General features: G+C 35.9%; 1 protein-coding gene across 1 annotated transcript; it reads right to left on the reverse strand.

Moving 5' to 3' along the window:
* Positions 1-15,056: 15,056 nt before the first annotated feature.
* LOC135712608 (glycerate kinase) lies at positions 15,057-16,766 on the reverse strand. Its single transcript, XM_065235558.1, has 2 exons — positions 16,699-16,766; positions 15,057-16,641 (listed from the first exon to the last, which is right to left on the reverse strand). The coding sequence occupies exon 2, from the start codon at positions 16,598-16,600 to the stop codon at positions 15,074-15,076; it is 1,527 nt and encodes a 508-aa protein (XP_065091630.1). The 5' UTR covers positions 16,601-16,641; positions 16,699-16,766; the 3' UTR covers positions 15,057-15,073.
* Positions 16,767-17,033: the final 267 nt, after the last annotated feature.

A 17,033-nucleotide genomic window follows, 5' to 3' on the forward strand; every position in this document is an offset into this window, starting at 1 on the left:
TTTCAGATTCAAAACTCATTGGTTCTGTTCAAGATTTTGGTTGACTATATGTGAATGGTTCAGTCAAATAATTCTTGAAACATTTCTTAGGATTAACCAAGTCTAGCAAACTTCCTAACCTAAAACCATTTCTGAAGGATATAGTGCAGTAGTAGTTAGGCAGCTGTTGCGATAATTGAATAAGCAATAATTCAATCTAAATGTTCGAACAATGAGAAACTTTTTTAAAAACTCTTTTGTCACTCTCACTAACCGTTCTGCCTGTCCATTGCTCTGTGGATGGTAGGGTGGGCTCTTCTTTATCCGGATCCCTTGCCTCTCAAGAAAATTCCCGAAGTGTTTTGAATTAAATGGCGGCCCATTATCAGTCACTACTTTATCTGGTAGGCCAAACCTAGCAAAAAAGGCAATGAATTTCTTGATCACCTTTCCTGCATCTGTTCCAAAACTCATCCAATCCATTTCCAACCATTTACTGTGACTATCCACAATCGAAAAAAAGGTTTGTTGTTCAAAAAAGAAAAAATCTGCATTATTTCTACTAAAGCCTTTATTTGTAGGAATTCATTCAGAAAGAAAATTCTTTTCTGATACTATCACCATTTTCGTACAAGAATCACAATGCTTCACATAAGATTCCATGTCGTCATTTATCCCAAACCAATAAACATTTCGTCTAGCTTGCTATTTAATTTTCACCACTCCTGCGTGGTTTGCATGGAGAAGTTTCAAAAGCTTTCTTTGCAATGATCCTGGTATAACTACCCGATCCTGGAAAAGTAGGCATCCGTCAACTTCCTCTAAGTCCTGATGTTGAGAATATATATCTCTAAAACATTTGTCTATGCGTTCACGCCAGCCATCATTAATAAAATTCATTATTTGTTGCAAATACAAATCCTTTATAGTCTCTTGGGTTTTATATCAATACACAACAATAGTAACTCAACTTCAAGAATGTGTTTACATGTGTTGGTGATACCGTTGTCGACATTCGACCTGCGAAATCAAATGCTAACTTCGATCACCTAAATGCACTCTTAAAACAATCTAAGAACATTACAGCAGTTCTTACCGATACTTGGCTCGATTTTCGAACGCTTTCCAACCAGGCGTTCGGATCCCAGTATGAGATTTTCAACTGCGACCGAAATTCGAACAACAGTCGGAAATCTGCTGGACGTGGTATTCTCGTGGCAGTTCGTTGCGTGTTGAAGGCGAGAGCTATTGTAAATGTCTTGTGGAACTGTGTGGAACAAGCTTGGGTGACCGTAAAACTGAGTGATCGCACACTGTACCCATGCGGGGTGTACATTGCACCTTACCAGGTTCGTGACAACGAACTAGTCGAAACTCATTGCCGATCCGTGTTTCACCAATTGGTGAGATAATCGTTCTGGGTGACTTCAATCTAGCTGGTGTTTCCTGGAAACCTTAATATAGCGGCTTTCTCTACCCAGACCTTGTATACTATGTATTTCACCCAGGAGCAGTAAGCTTTCTCGACTGTTATAGTTCAGCAACGCTATCTCAAATCAACCACGTAGTGAACGAGAACAATCAAAGCTTAGATCTCTGTTTCGTAAGCCCTCCGGATACCGCTCCATTCATCTCCACGGCACCTTCTCCACTAGTAAAGCAAGTTAATCATCAACCTTCCTTTGGTTGTCACTGTTCAAGATAATCACGCTTGGGATTTTGTCGACATTTCCACAGCCTACGACTTCCGGAAAGGGTGTCCCACATCAAATTGCATCACTGAAAAAAACACTGTAGAAAATAACCCAGTTGACCGATCCTTTTCAAACTTTAAGGCAATAATATTTAACCCATTAGTAAGCTTTTGGCATATTTAATCAACTCATCTTCAATACCATAACCGTACGCTCGCACCTTACGCTTAACTCCGCTCATTAGGTTCTGCAGTTTCTTCTGTACGGAAACCCACTTTTTCTTCATGTCTTCCTCAGATTTGACCTCCTTGGTCGTTGGGGGGCTTCATGTCCTTGGGTACGAAAGTGACCCCGTTGGTTTCGTAACACTCTAGAGCAACATTTGAATAGTGGCACGAAGCTAGATCTGGCCAGAAGATCGTAGGGCCCTCGTGTTGCTTCAACAGAGGAAGCAGACGCTTCTGTAGACATTCCTTGAGGTAAATATTCCGGTTTACAGTCCCGGTAGTCACGAACGGCGCACTCCGTTTGCCACATGAGTAGATCGCTTGCCAAATCATGTATTTCCTAGCAAACTTTGAAAGTTGCTGCTTCCTTACTTCCTCCGGACCACGAAACTTGTGAAACTTAACCGATCAGTTTTTGTTGAGTTGTTAGGGGTGTCCTTAACATGATCATGAGGGCCGTGGTTGAAGACTGCCGGTAGTCACGGCGGGTCGTGTTTGATTATAGGGTTTGGTGGTGACGACGAATTATGAAAGAAAAAACAGTGGTTTTAAAACGCAATAGAGTTCGATCGAGATCCAGGTTTAAAAGATCATCGGTAGTAGAGGCTTATCCTTGTGTAAAGGGCACCACCGTGGAGTTTGAGTTTGAATAAATCCGTGGTTATATTACATTATTATTATATATTCAATGATTAATATTTAAAACACGATCAAAACACATCTGGAAAAAGCAACGTAACATCATTTGATATTCTCTAATGTATGTTTAACGTTTTTATTACAGTGCAATTAACGATTTTATGATTTCCCTTTCCGAGAGAAAAATACATTACTTGTTGTTATATTTATGCATATACTTATAAATACTTATTCAATCAGATTCGGAATATGAGTTATGAGGGAGCTTATTGTGTTCGCGAGTCCTCCGTTTAGGCTGGATTTATTGATTTAAATCTTTAAGTTTATTTTCAGCTCTTTGATGATGGGACATTTTTAGATTAATATTATAATGATTCATTTTTTTTCAGCCTTCGTTCAGGAAAATACAGAAAAAAAATGTATGATTACAATTGCATGAAAACTGTTAAGTGTCCAAATAACCTCGATTTTTGTGACTATTGATTCATTATTACAGTTTACCAATATTTTAAAAGCATTCCATATTGAGTTAAGCCATTCCATGGTGCCTAATAAAGTGTTTGTTTCAATTCCAATAAAATATCAAAAAGTTGAAATCAGTTAAATGTATTGAGGTTAACTAAAATCGAGCTAATTTATATTTTGTAGTACTTGTTTATTTTACATTCTTTATATTTTATATATTGCATGACTTGTAAATTATACTATCATTAAATCATTATAACTAAAGTTTTCATTTAAAGAAAATAGTTCTCCTGCAGATCCTGAAGGACCAGAAAATAGCATATCATTGGTATTTTATTATAATATAATATGATCTATGGTTTTCAGAATTTGTATTACCCAGAGAATCAATTGGATATAGTCATCCATTAGGTCAATGTTCTTTAATTGTTTTACCTTTTTTATTTCAAAAATTATTAATGGATACCTGTTTTTATAACTCTGGTATGCTTAAATAACCTTGATTCTTTAGCAAATTGATTCTTTACTTAAATTGTGGATTCATTCAATAGCTAAAGTTGAGTTCAATCATACCATGCAATTAAAATATTCATATATAGCATGAGTTTAAAGAAATTGAGTGAGAAGGTCGAGGTTGTTTGTATTTTGTTATATTTTATTAATCATATATCGACGAGATGGATCCGTCTGTGTTTGAAGGAGATACCTGCGATGGGTCGAAGAAAGTCTAAGTGGAGGCCGGTTGCTGTTGGTGCAGCTCCAAATGTTTATTTGGGTGCGATCATTCCTTTTTATTTATTTATACAGTAACCCCTTCCTATCGTTAGGACATCAATTCAGCTTATCGTTTACTAAAACGAACCCTGCTGCAAACCCTACCCCCTTATCCAAACATGCCAGTGATTCCTCGTGGAAGTGCAGAGGATTTCTCGGCTTCCATAAAAGCGAGTGTCACGTCAACATATTCCTACCCATTCCTTTCTTGACCTGCGTTCGGGCGCGGCCGTCGCTGGTATTGCCTAGTTTGAGATCACCAGTTTTTACACATTGAGGATGATTGCCAGTCCCAAGCTTCGTCTATTGGTTCTGACAATAACAAAGCATCAACCGTGGGTGGTCAATCATGCTCATTAGACGCCAACGAAAATGGTAATTTTTAATTTCGCTAACAAACCATACACAAAATGTTTATTGCCTCGAAAAATGACCCTATGCAAAATTTGAGCTCAATTGGACATGATTTAGGGGTGGCGCAAACGCGTCAAAGTTTGACTTTTTTACACTCTTGAAAATCTCCCAAGGGGGGGGGGGGGTATTTTACATGAAATTTCGAAAATCAAAAAAAAAATTTGATGCCAAATGTCTTAAAAATGCATGAAACGTCGAGATTTGGTGTTATCTCGAAAAAAAATTGTTTTTCAAAAATCGACTTTTTGGGACTTAAATTTTTTTTCATGAGTTCTATATGGAACATAGAAGATTGATGAGTCGGCTTCTAAAACTGTTCACAATTGTCTCCAACTTGCTTATATATCGAATTAAACCACCATTTAGGATCTAATACGAAATAATTCACTAGAGTGGTCAAATTATTCTTCATTAGGGTGGTCCAAAAATTCAAAAATGTATGAAAAACCACAACTTTTCAGCAGAAATTCCTCAAATTAATTGTAAAAGTATCTTGAATTGCGTTAATCTGTTTTTTTTTTGGGAATCATGAGTATTACACAAGAGGAACATTTGCCTGAAAAGATGAAAAAGTACTTACTTTGCCATTTATTTCCTTATTAGCTACACCAAATCAGATTTCCTGGTACTCTTATAATTTTTTCGATGATCTTCAACTAATTGTTTAATGCACTGCTTTTGATCTTCATCCGTTGATTTTCCAAGTATTGAAAAATAGCAACAGTTTTTTTTCTTTATGCATATGTCATTTACCAAATGTGTTAAGTTTTTTTTTTTCTTCCAAGCATCCTTTAATTCCTTTATTGTTAGGAAGGCACTAAGCTTACAACTTTTTTTTTCAGCACGCAAATGAAACATATATTTACAAAAAACTTCACTATACGTCGGCAAGTTAACAGAATGGCCGAACGACGGCAGATATTCTCCAACTAGCCAAATGTCAACAATTTTTAACAAACTGTCGTACTATTCTCTATCAGTTCTCTGCTTGTTGTCTTCTTCAAACGCACTACTGATTGATCATACATCCTCAGATCGCATCCTTTTTTATACTAAAGCATAGGTATAAAAAGCCAAGGTAGAAAAGTTTACGTAGAAATAAGTACCGTAAAACGGGGTATCTTTGATAATGCGGGTAATTTTTGATAGTATAGTATAAAAATTAAATTTACTCTCTGCGCTTTTTCTAAATTAGAAATATATCCTACAATATGGATGTGTAGTGTTAGTGTATTTCCGTTGATATCGTATATAGTTTTTATATAGTATGTGTTACATATTTTACAAAATATTAAAAAAAAAACCATTTTCGTATTTTTCGCCTGTTTGAAAAAGCACTCAAGCCATCATTTATGAAATGTATTTCCGATATAGCCATCACAAATTCAATGATGTATTCTTATTGCCTATGATGTTTTCCGATTATATTCTCATTCAAATTTTAATATTTAAAGCACTGAAAAGTTTGAGTTTCACGATTTTTTTTTTCTATATTCCTCGAGCATTATCAAAGTAACCCCAAATCAAAATACTGATGTTCGGTCACACAACTTAAAAAAAAGTGCAAATGCTTTAATTTCCGTTTAACAAATAACTACCGAATTTACTCCTGGATTCTCAGTACTTGCTTTAAAAATATAAAATTTAAAAAATATTCATTGCTGCAAAAAATATTTAGATACTTTAAAAAATTATCAATGTAACACCGTTTTACGGTACTTGAGACCGTTGCTTGCCTGTAGGAGAACACTGTTAGTGTGTGTTTTTTAATTAATACCCAAAAGGAAGCCAGATAAACAATATGCTTTATGCGGGTACTTTTTTGGCACCTCTATAGGGTAGGAATTTAAAAGAAACACATATAAAGGGTTGTCCCGTATGGATGGATATGTTAAAAAGTCACTGTACTTTCGTCAGATTGTACTGTAAACTAAACAGCACTAACGGTTGTCCTGTACAATTTTCGGAATTATTCTACGATTTATGTCTGTCTATGCTTCTATTTTACGTAGTCTCAGATACTAAAAAGTAATATCATCAAATGTTTTGAAGTTTGGATTCTTAAAAATTCCAAAACACAACATGATGATATTTTCAGATACATGCGTTTGGTAAAAAGTAATGGTTTTTATAAACCTATTTTGATTTTTGGACCACCCTAATGAAGAATAATTGGACCACCCTAGTGCATTATTTCGTATTAGATCCTAAATGGTGGCTTAATTCAATATATAAGCAGGTTGGATACAATTGTGAACAGTTTTAGAAGCCAACTCATCAATCTTCTATATTCCATATAGAACTCATGAAAAAATTCTAAGTCCCTGAAAGGCGATTTTGAAAAAAAAAAAAATCGAGATAACACCAAATCTCGACGTTTCATGCATTTTCAAGACATTTGGCATCGAAAAAAAAATCGATTTCCGAAATTTCATGTACCCCCTTGGAAGATTTTCGAGAGTGAAAAAAGTCAAACTTTGACGCGTTTGCGCCACCCCTAAATCATGTCCGATTGAGCTCAAATTTTGCATAGGGTCATTTTTCGAGGCAATAAACATTTTGTACATGGTTTGTTAGCGAAATTTGATGGTCAAATTTTTCCCATACATCCATTGGCAGTCTAATGCTCATGCATGCTCACTAACGATTTTAAATTGACTCACTTCTTGACTAGACTTTTGGTCCTAAGCAAATCGATTAACGTACCCAATTCCAGTCGATATTCTTGTACTACACAATGTTTGTTTTGATTTGCTATGAAAGTTTGACAGATAAAATGAGGGGTTTGTGGATTTTCCTATGTTTCGAGGGGTGCATCGATTAGCTTGGGACCGAAGATAGTACCAAAGCTGAGCCAAAAAGTTGAGCACGTTTCTTCGGGTCCTACTAGTCTTAGAGTTACCTCTATGGTACTAACACCGGTAGTCAGTGTATTAACTGATTTTAAATGACCTGCCAATAATTCCGCTCTGCGCTGGGACAGATTCAGTCTTCGGACTATTTTGTTCAAGTGATCTTGTGTTATTTCAACCTGGGTACACGGTGCACTAACCTGGGATGTCACATAAGCAGAGTAACTTGTTGTTGCTAATGATGGTAATGAGACTTGTTCGGAAATTACATAGTATTGTAGATGCTTTGGAACAGGAATAGCTTTTGAATGTGGCTTTGGAATTTGAGCTGATGATACTTCTTTATAGGTGATATTATCTCTCGAACATTTGTTGTGGCCCAACACTTTATTTACGCATAGATAACAGTTTTCTGCATTGTGGATGTCCGGGTTGCTCCATATAATTGGAGCTCCAAATGATAAATGCACAGCTCTCCCGCATTGCTATTCTCTCAAGCTATTGTCACACGAAGTACATACAACATTAGGAGCCAAACGTACACCCAAAATTACAGGCATGTCAAAATACTGCTGGTCTCTTTCGGCAAACGGTGGTGAAATTGATCTTGTACTGGGCACTATTATAAACTTGCCATAAGCTTAGCAAAATTTGATAATGTTATACAGACAGTCTTCTTCTTATTCTTCTTTTCCTTTATTTAACGTCGGTCTCTGTTCCGCAATGTAGTGCCAATCACCGACGGACATCGATTGCCATCCATTGACGGCAACCGAATGTGCAGGAAGGCAGCTTCCCACACCTGCGTAGGATATCGCACCTATTCACAACACACATGGGCCGGGACTAACGGCTTTACTTCCCTTCCGAAGGAAGACGTGACCAGAGATTTTTATGCCTCAGAAATATCCCACTGACCTCGGCTGGGATTGAACCCAGACCCATTGGGATGTTAGAAAGCAGTCACGCACCGGCGCCGGCTAAACAGACAGTCACCCATCACTTGAATTGCACAACAGATCACGATACTCCGGTACACAAATACGACACTAATTTGACGTTTTACATGTGTGGATTTGATGCAATGTGATATAGAGGAGGTGAAGAGATATTAGTGATATGGTTATGAGCAGAGCAAAATACGAACATTTAATTAGTCTTGTAATTTTCATACACACTTTGAACTTTATAGATCCACAGTGGAATCTTCAATAACAAATAAATTTAAAAAAATCAGAGGCGTGCAATATATAATTATGAGATAGCCCGGACCGATCACCACCACCCATAGCAACAAGTCAGCAATAATTATGTCACGCCATCAAGCAGAGTCCAACACCACGCCAGAGCCCAGCGAATTGTCCTGTCAGCAGTTTTATTAACAAATAGCCGAGCGACCCATCGATCGCTCTCTTTTCGGTATAGAAGTTGTTAGGATTCAGATCGTTAATAGCTTTAAGTAATGTGGTTAAGTGAATAATTAGTGAAATAAATAATTTTTTTATGATATCCTGAGAGGAGAACCTATTATTATATATATATATATATTTTTTTTTTGGTTTTGGATCATGTATATTACCTATAAATTTTAAATTTGAACTAGTTCTGGACTTAAAAGCTATAATATTTCAAGAAATTTTCAAGAATCTGGTGTTAAATTCCATGCACAGTTTTAAAGGCTCGTGAAATTTAGTATTATTTATAAGGACCTCATTTCAGGGGATTTTTTTTTCAGAAAACATCAAATGCAATCTGCTTTCAAGATATTTCTGAGGAATTTCAGATTTCATGGGATGTCTGATAGTTTTGAGTAGAATTTTAAAAAAAAAACCCTGCATTGAATTAAAGTAATTAAAAATGAAAACTCTTAAGAATTTCTGAGGAACACACTTCTGTGAACTTCAGCGGAAAATTCCAAGGGCAATCTGAGGATAATTTTTATAAACTTTGTGGGAGAAAACGAATGTGGAGTTAAGTCCTTGAAAGATTACAATTATTTCTGAAAATAACTCCTGGACATCTTCCAAGGAATTCGGAAAATAAATTCAGAAGAGTTTTCCAAACAAATTATGAGAAGATATTTAAGAAATTTGAGAGGAAAAATGCCAATTAATTCTTAGGAGACTTTGAATGTCAGTAGAATTCCAAGGGAAGGAGTGAGATTCGAAAGGAAATCTAAAATGCATTCAATTAATCTTTCGGAGAATCTTTCCAAAGGGTTTCTTACTGTGGAGAATTTCACGGTAATTCCGAGAAAATCTAAAAGAAAATTTTAATTCATAGGATAGTTTCATCGAAAATTTAAGGAATATTTCAATAAAAAACATCCATTGAATATGAAATGGACTATGGACTGAGGTCTTTAGAACTACTTGAAAGTCCCATTTTTTTCCTGAAGTTAATGTAACTGCCTTGAAGTTCTTTTGAAGTTTGAGAAACTAGCATGATGCTCGTATTACTTCTCGTCAAATTCTTAAACTTGCCTGAATTTTATAGGACTTCCTAAAGTTTCCTCAATTTTTCTAACGATCATCGATCTCCTCTAAACGTTTAGCAATTAGTTAAAGTTCTCCAAGCTTCTTTATAATTTATGCGACTTCTCTAATGTTAACGGAACTGCTCAGAGGTTCTTTGATCTTTTCTGAAATTCTCGAAACTTCTCTAAAGTTTTTGCATTTCTCATGAAGCTTGTTGTACTGCGCTGAACTAATTGAACTGCTAATTTTCTGAAACTAACGGAACTGACCTCCCCCTGAAATTCCTCCTATTTTCGGAGCTTACTAAACTTCTTTCAAATGCTTCCGCATTTTGCTTATGTTCATAAAAATTCCGGAAGTTCGTGGATCTCCCTTTAAACTCCATAGATTTATATGAAGTTCTCGAAATGTTTCTGAAGATCATTGTCCTTCTGTGAAGTTTTCTAAGTTTTTCTTAATTTCTGGACGGTATTAGACGGAAGAATTATAATATAGTTCTGAGATTTTCACTGAAGTTCTCAAGAACTTTCTGATGTTCATGAAACTTCCCTTAAATTATCGACACGAATTTAAAACTTTCTCAATAGTCTAGACTCTCCTGGTGTTATTAAAACTGGCAAAACGATTATTAATTTCTTTAAAGTTCTCTAGACTGCCCTGAAATATCAATATTTAATTGATTTGCCTTGAAGTTTCGACAATTTTCCTTAAGTATTAAAACCATTATAAACGCTCACCAATTTTCCCTGAACTAATAGTTATATGCTTACCTGAAGTTCTCTTAATTCGTTTAATAATCCGGAGAATTTTCTGATATATATTCATAATTCCCTAACGCTCTTGACGTTTTCGGATCAATCACAGAATTCTCGGAATAACCCATAATTCCACGGAACTCCTTTTAAGTCGCTGCAAATTTGCAAGTTAATGAGATTATTATGAAGTTATGTGATCGTCCTTGAAGTACTCGGAATTTCGGAGAATATAATGAAGCTATCTAAAAATATCTAAACTTATTAGAAGTTTTCTGAAATTTCTTGAAGATATCGCTGCTTGCTAAAAGCTCTAGTATTTTTTTTTATTAATGGAAATTCGTTCATGTTATCTAATCAACTTAGTTGAATTTTCGCATTTTTTATGTTCTTGAAATCTCAGTGATAACACCCTTAACAAACTCTCACGTTTTTCGGATGTAAATTCTCCCAGAGCTTTGCTGAAGTTTCCGGAAATTCCCTAAATTTCTCAAAACTTCTTTAAGGTTTCTACAATTTGCTTGAAATTATTTGAACTGCCCTTTGATTCACTGATCTGTCTTGATGTTATCAAAGCTTCCCTAAAGCTTTAAATTTTATTGAAGATCTCGGTTCTGCTTGGCAATCAATGGACCCCGTGAACACCTTTAAATATTCCTGAAATTCTCTGGACTTCTGTGAAGTTCCTGAAATATTTCTGAAGTTTTCATAAATTTTCTGAAGGCCTCTGTACTTCCCTGTAATTCTCGGAACTTCTTAAGAATTCTCGATTCTTTTCAGCACATAATGGACTATCCTGATTTTTTTTCTAAATGTACGATTATAGATCTTTAAGCAGCTGCTAAAGCCTGGACTAAAGTTACGGGAACTGGCCTTAAGATCTGGAATTCCCCCAAAGATCTCTAGATCTAGCTTTTCTGAGGTGCGTAGAACTTCTTAAAAATTTGCACAATATCCCTCAAGTTTCCTCTATTCCTCAAGTTCGCTTGACACTTGTGAATTTCTCTAAAATCCTAGGAATTACATAAAAGTTACTGCAAATTTTCGGATGCTAAAACAATCGCTTTTAGGTTCTTAAAGCTTCCAATAAGTTTCCCATAGTTTTCAGAGTGTTAAATTTCCTTATGTTCCCGCAGTTTGTTTATGGAGCTTCACTGAAATTCTCAGCATTTTCTTTCATTCCTCAGAACTTCTCCAAAGTTTCTACAATTGTTGTGAAGTTAATGGAACTGCAATGAAGATCTCTTGTCTATTATAAAGTTTTCCGTAATTCTGGCACTTTGAAAATTTTCAATATTTTGAACTTGTGCATGGAATATGAAAGTAAATGGCATTGCATATTTTAAGATCTAGGACTTACTAAAATTAAGTAAGTTTTTTAACTCTATATTAAACTTCAACATTCAATGGATTTGATTGTAAAGCTGTTTCTTTAAAACTGATTGTCATGTCTTAAAAAAGGTTGGGTTAGTTGCTGTTGTTTTTGATCTACAAAAGAAATCATATTTGTAACGCATTTAAAAAAATAGCTTTCTTCCCAACAAACAATTCAGAGTCACGAATAAGCATTTATATTAGAGTGATGCAAAATTTGAAATTTTCGCTCCACAATACTTAAACGATTCCAAATCGGATCCTGACTAACCTCTCAAAATTTGAACCCATTTGGTGAGAAACTGAGATGGCACAAACCATTTGAAGTTTGTATTGTAATTACTATGGTAAAACCAAGATTTTGTTCACATCTATTTAATAATTCACCATATCGATCTGCTTCAAAAGCTTTCAACTATTATGGTAGGAAATTTTCCCAGCTACAATTTTGCTCCAGGCCACTTTTTGATTAAATGCAAGGATCGAAAGTTATCAATTGTTCAATGCGGTGATGTCTTATGATCATGCTCAATCAACTGCTCAGAAGGCAACATTGGTGTTTCTGGGGCGTTGAATAGGACACAAAAATCATGGCTACTATGTCACACTGCAAAATACAGTGTTGCCTACTGAGCAGCTGCTTGATCATGTCATAAGTTTACCAATCTCTTAAATAATTATTAACTTTTTCCTGTCTCGTTTTACATAGTTGTATCTGAAAAAATTTTCTATAAGAATAGCTATCGAACTATTTCGCATCTCAATATGGAAAAAGACTAGAAAGCAATGAACAAAAAGTTGAGATTTCCCATAGTAATTTACATGTAAACTTCAAATGGCTTGTGCGAAGTCTGTTTCTAACCCAATGAGTTGTAACTTTGGGAGGCTAATCAGGACCCGATTTGAAACCATTTAAGCACTGTGGAGCAAAAAAGCAGTCTAATATATATTGAATCAATGCGTTATAAAAGTGTACAATGCTGAATGAAATGGGTCGTCAAAACATGTTCTGGAAAAACCTATTTGAGATCAATAGATGTGCTTTTATTTCGCTGTTTGCTCTGATTTGATTAATATACTTATTAAAAGCTATACAAACGATGACTGTTTTCCTGACTCAACACCCAACACACCAACACACAACAATCACTAACAAGAACAACCCTGCTCTGTGCCGTTCTTATTTTCGGATTAATTATGCCGTAGTTGAATAATTGTTTAATAAATGTATAATAGTGTCTAATTAAACATTATTTCACATGAGTATCAACCGTCTATATACACCTTTATACGATCGCTGTTTAAGGAAGTAATGATGTCTAAAAACGCTGAATAATCAAAAAATTGATCGAATTAGCTATGTTTGCAACTCTTGTTAGTCGAATAAAAGCTTCTCGACATACCTTATTCAACACCAAATATTTCGATGTTGTGGTTGAATAAATTCTCCAGATTTGTGTGAACAAAGCCTAAACAGAAGTTATTATTAAAAATAGTACAAGTATTATCAAGCATGCAGCTGAATAAAATCGTCAAGAAGTCTTTTCTTCAATAAGCAATTTGTTTGTAGGGTTATTATAAGCCTGGAATTTATCCGTTAAAATTCTGGAAAAACCTGGAAGAGATTGAGAAAGACGATTAAACGTCACAAATATCTTTCGAATTGTTCAAAAATAAGAACAAAATGTAGGTATCGATTGGACTATCAGATCCTCCTACACAGTTCAAGAAGAATGATCAATCACGCTCAAAAAGTTGAAAATAGTGACTGATTACAAGAAAAAGTGACTTTAGGACTTTGCCTTAAAAATGGAGACTTTTTAGTGACTGGCTTGAAAAAAGTGACCAAGTCACTAAAAAGAGACTCGCTATCAACCCTGCTATTGTATGAAAAATATCGACGACATGTTTTTTGTTCAAGATCCCCGATGAAACATTTTTGTGTAGAAGTATCAGAATACAGGAAAAAGTGTTTTCTTTTAAATCGTGGAAATTTCGGAAATCCAATTTTATCTTTTTAATTCCATTGTAATGCAGCCCAGATTTGGGCTGAAAAAAAATCAATTATCTTCATTACAATTGAATTCCCTATAGTATTAAATTCATTTACAATTTTTGTTTAATATTTTGATTTAGCCTGGAAGACCTATTGACTTCCCACAAAAGTTCCGTCCGACTTCTTTTGAAGTCAACTTGTTCCAGATGTTAAATCCGACTACTCCAGGGAATGTCATTCGACATCTCCAAAAATTTTACTCTAAATTTCCCTGATTTCTTCGGACTTTCTTCGGGAGTTTCTTCTAAGTAACTCCGGATGTTTCTTCTGATTTCGTTTGAGAGATTCTTCAGACATCCCTCAGAAGTTTTTGTTTTAACAATCTGCACATTTTAACCATCTTCCAACTTATCCTAATAGTTAATTTATATATTCCCCACTCTGCATATTTATTTCTGGTTTTATTGGAATGATTTCCTCATTTTTATTTCAGCTTTCCACGTAAGCTTGTTCCAGTTTTATTATGATGTTTTTTATTACTTCCATCGGATGAGTACTGCAAATTCTTCTGGAAATTAATTCCGAGTGTTTAGGCTTGATCTGGAAGTTTCATCTGACTGACAATGATCAAATCTAACGATTTATCTTGAAAGCTACTTTTAAGTTCCCCCAGAGGTTCTGATGACATACCCCGCAAATGTCTGCCGACTTCTTCTGGAAGTTCCTGTAAACTTATTATGAATGTTTCTTCCGGCTTACCCGTAGTTTTCTTCCGTCTTAGATGTCAGGAGTCTGTCAGCTTCCTCTGGGAGTTTCTTCTATCTTTCTCTGACAGTTTTTCCTGCCTGCCTCTGGAAACCTCTCCAAAACGTTTGCATCAGCATCCAATCGAAATTTCTTTTAATTTATTGATAGAACTGGTACTGCAATAAAAAATAGCTTCTTTTTTTTTTAATTCCATAATTTTTACAAACAGGGAATTAAATTTAAGTTTATCTAGCTTCTAAGTGAAAATGTACCTGTGTTAATATATATATTCGAAAAAATGGGATGTTTTTCTTCAGTCGAGTATTAGTATAAGACACTGAAGAAGTCTGCACATGGATGCGGAATAAAATGGAAATTATTATTCCTTCTCTCTCTCTCTCTCTCTCTCATTACAGATGCTGTAATGTTGTGGCTAGAAGGGTTTTGATATTTTTACGAGCTATATTTTGTTTCCCTGAATGCATTGCTTCTAGAAAATCATTTTTTTTTCAATTCATAGGTTTTAAACAAAAATATACATTCTGGAAAAACTTGCTCAAAACTTCCATTTGTTGTATGAGGATGTAATAAATCCAACCTCAAACCTCACACTGGCTGAATGAGGAGCTTTTGTTTTGCGTTTATTCTAAATTCTTCGTCATTTAATTTAACGATTTATTTTACTATCGTTTCCATGGTATGTACAACATATGAATATCCATTACATTAGTCCCTGTATGCCCAGTCACAATGTGATACCCACCATCATCCACCAGTCGGTAGAAACTATGCGAATCGTTATTCTCCAAAAACTCCTCGATTCGCTTCGGACTGCCCAACGAAAGAAACTTCTTCACAACATCGGCCCCTCCAATTGCTCCGGCAGCATCCGTTGGTCCATCGATTCCATCCGTGCCAGCCGAGAGTAGCATCACATCGCTCAATGACTCTCCACGTCGATGGCACTCCAAACTAAATCTCAATGCCAGCTCCTGATTCCGACCTCCGAGACCGTTTCCTTTCACAACCACTGTTGGCTCACCACCAGCCACAATCAGCAAGTCCTTGCCAGGATTAGCGGACAGGAACTCAACGATGTCATTAGCTTTTGAATTTAGATTGAGAATTTTGCCTATCTGGGTGATGGTTTTCGTGAAATTGTGTGCCTCAATAGTTTTGCTCTGAAATTTTCTGATAGCAGTTGCCAATTCAACATACGCTTGACTCAGATATATTACATTTCCTTGAACACCCGAAGTTAGTGGCAGTGCAAGGATTTCAGTTTTTGGAATATTATTGATGATACAGTCGATTGCAAGTTCATTCGAACCGATAAGATGAATATCACCAGGAGTTTTAAGCGGTTCTGAATCTGGAAGGGTTAGCATTTTGGCAACCGACTGAGGAACCTTATCGTCCAAGTGATACTTTTCTAGAATACTCCATGCATCTCGGTTGTTAACACTACTTCCGATAGTCGGACCACTCGCAATTAATGGAATGGGATCGCCAACTATATCCGAAATTATGAAACACAGCAATTTGTGCGAGTTATTTGCTGCTGCAGCCAACTTTCCTCCTTTAACATCTGATAATTGGATCCTAACAACGTTCAGTTCGTCAATCGCTGCACCAGTCGAAGCGAGCAGTTTTATCACAGCTAATTTTTCTTCTAGCGAAATTGGAGCCTTTGGCAGTGGAAGCAACGCAGATCCTCCGCCGGACACCAACACACATAAAACATCGTCCGAAGTCATTCTTTCTGCGAGTGATTTGATGGTTTGAGCTGCACTCACTGCCTTATCGTCGGGAAGATTATTCCGAGCACATTCGATGATGTTTATTTTCGTGGTGCTATTCAGTTGGAAATCGGCATCATTTTTAAATCGTTGCAGAGTACCAACTGGAATGCTAATGCAACCGCTAACCAACCTATCGCCGAGCATCCGTTCCATCTGAACTGCCATACCGAGGACCGCTTTACCGAAACCCACAACGTGGTAGCGTTTATTCGCAATCTGGAGCTGTTTGGTGATGTATTCATTATGCAGGAATGATTCAAATAGAGCCTTTGGTTTGACTGAATCAACGGCCTTCAAGAAGAGACACTTGAGCGTATCAATCCGAGGATTCATACTGCTGGTAACGTGCTGCTGTAGTCGATATCCAACTGATTTGCGGTTTGAATATTTTCGAAGCAACGATAACATGTAAAGGTTTACGGGAATCTCCTCTTGAGTTTCAATGTGGTCTAAAATGGATATTTGTTTAAAGAGTTCCTATTGCGTACATATACTTCAATACTTACAGAGCAAATAGAAATGAGATAATTCAAACTAATTAAAACTTATTTTAAAGAAACACCTTGCACAAACAATTACTTCTTGAGTTCATATAATCAGTGATAAGATTTTCTAAGCAAACCTTTGACAAGCAACAAGCTATATACTGAAGGTAATTGGTGCCCATGCAGCAAAAAGATTCCACAATTTGCCTTAACTGCATACGAAGCAAAGCGAAAGGCACTGAGCAAGCTTAAATGAGGTTGGCTTTTGTTCGAGCTTTGGTTAACACCATCTAGTGTTGATTCTAGCTCGGAGTTTGATTCCTTCGTTTAGCAGTGTAGTTCCAATAAGATTGTCC

The sequence above is a fragment of the Ochlerotatus camptorhynchus genome, unplaced genomic scaffold (assembly GCF_037179485.1).
Source record: "Ochlerotatus camptorhynchus isolate MF236.1 unplaced genomic scaffold, CSIRO-AGI_Acam_v1.1 ptg000494l, whole genome shotgun sequence".
Taxonomy (NCBI): Eukaryota; Metazoa; Arthropoda; class Insecta; order Diptera; family Culicidae; genus Ochlerotatus; species Ochlerotatus camptorhynchus.

What these genes read in the sequence shown, in the direction of transcription:
- LOC135712608 (XM_065235558.1), bottom strand. Translation starts at nt 16,600, where the DNA reads ATGTTATCGTTGCTTCGAAAATATTCAAACCGCAAATCAGTTGGATAT.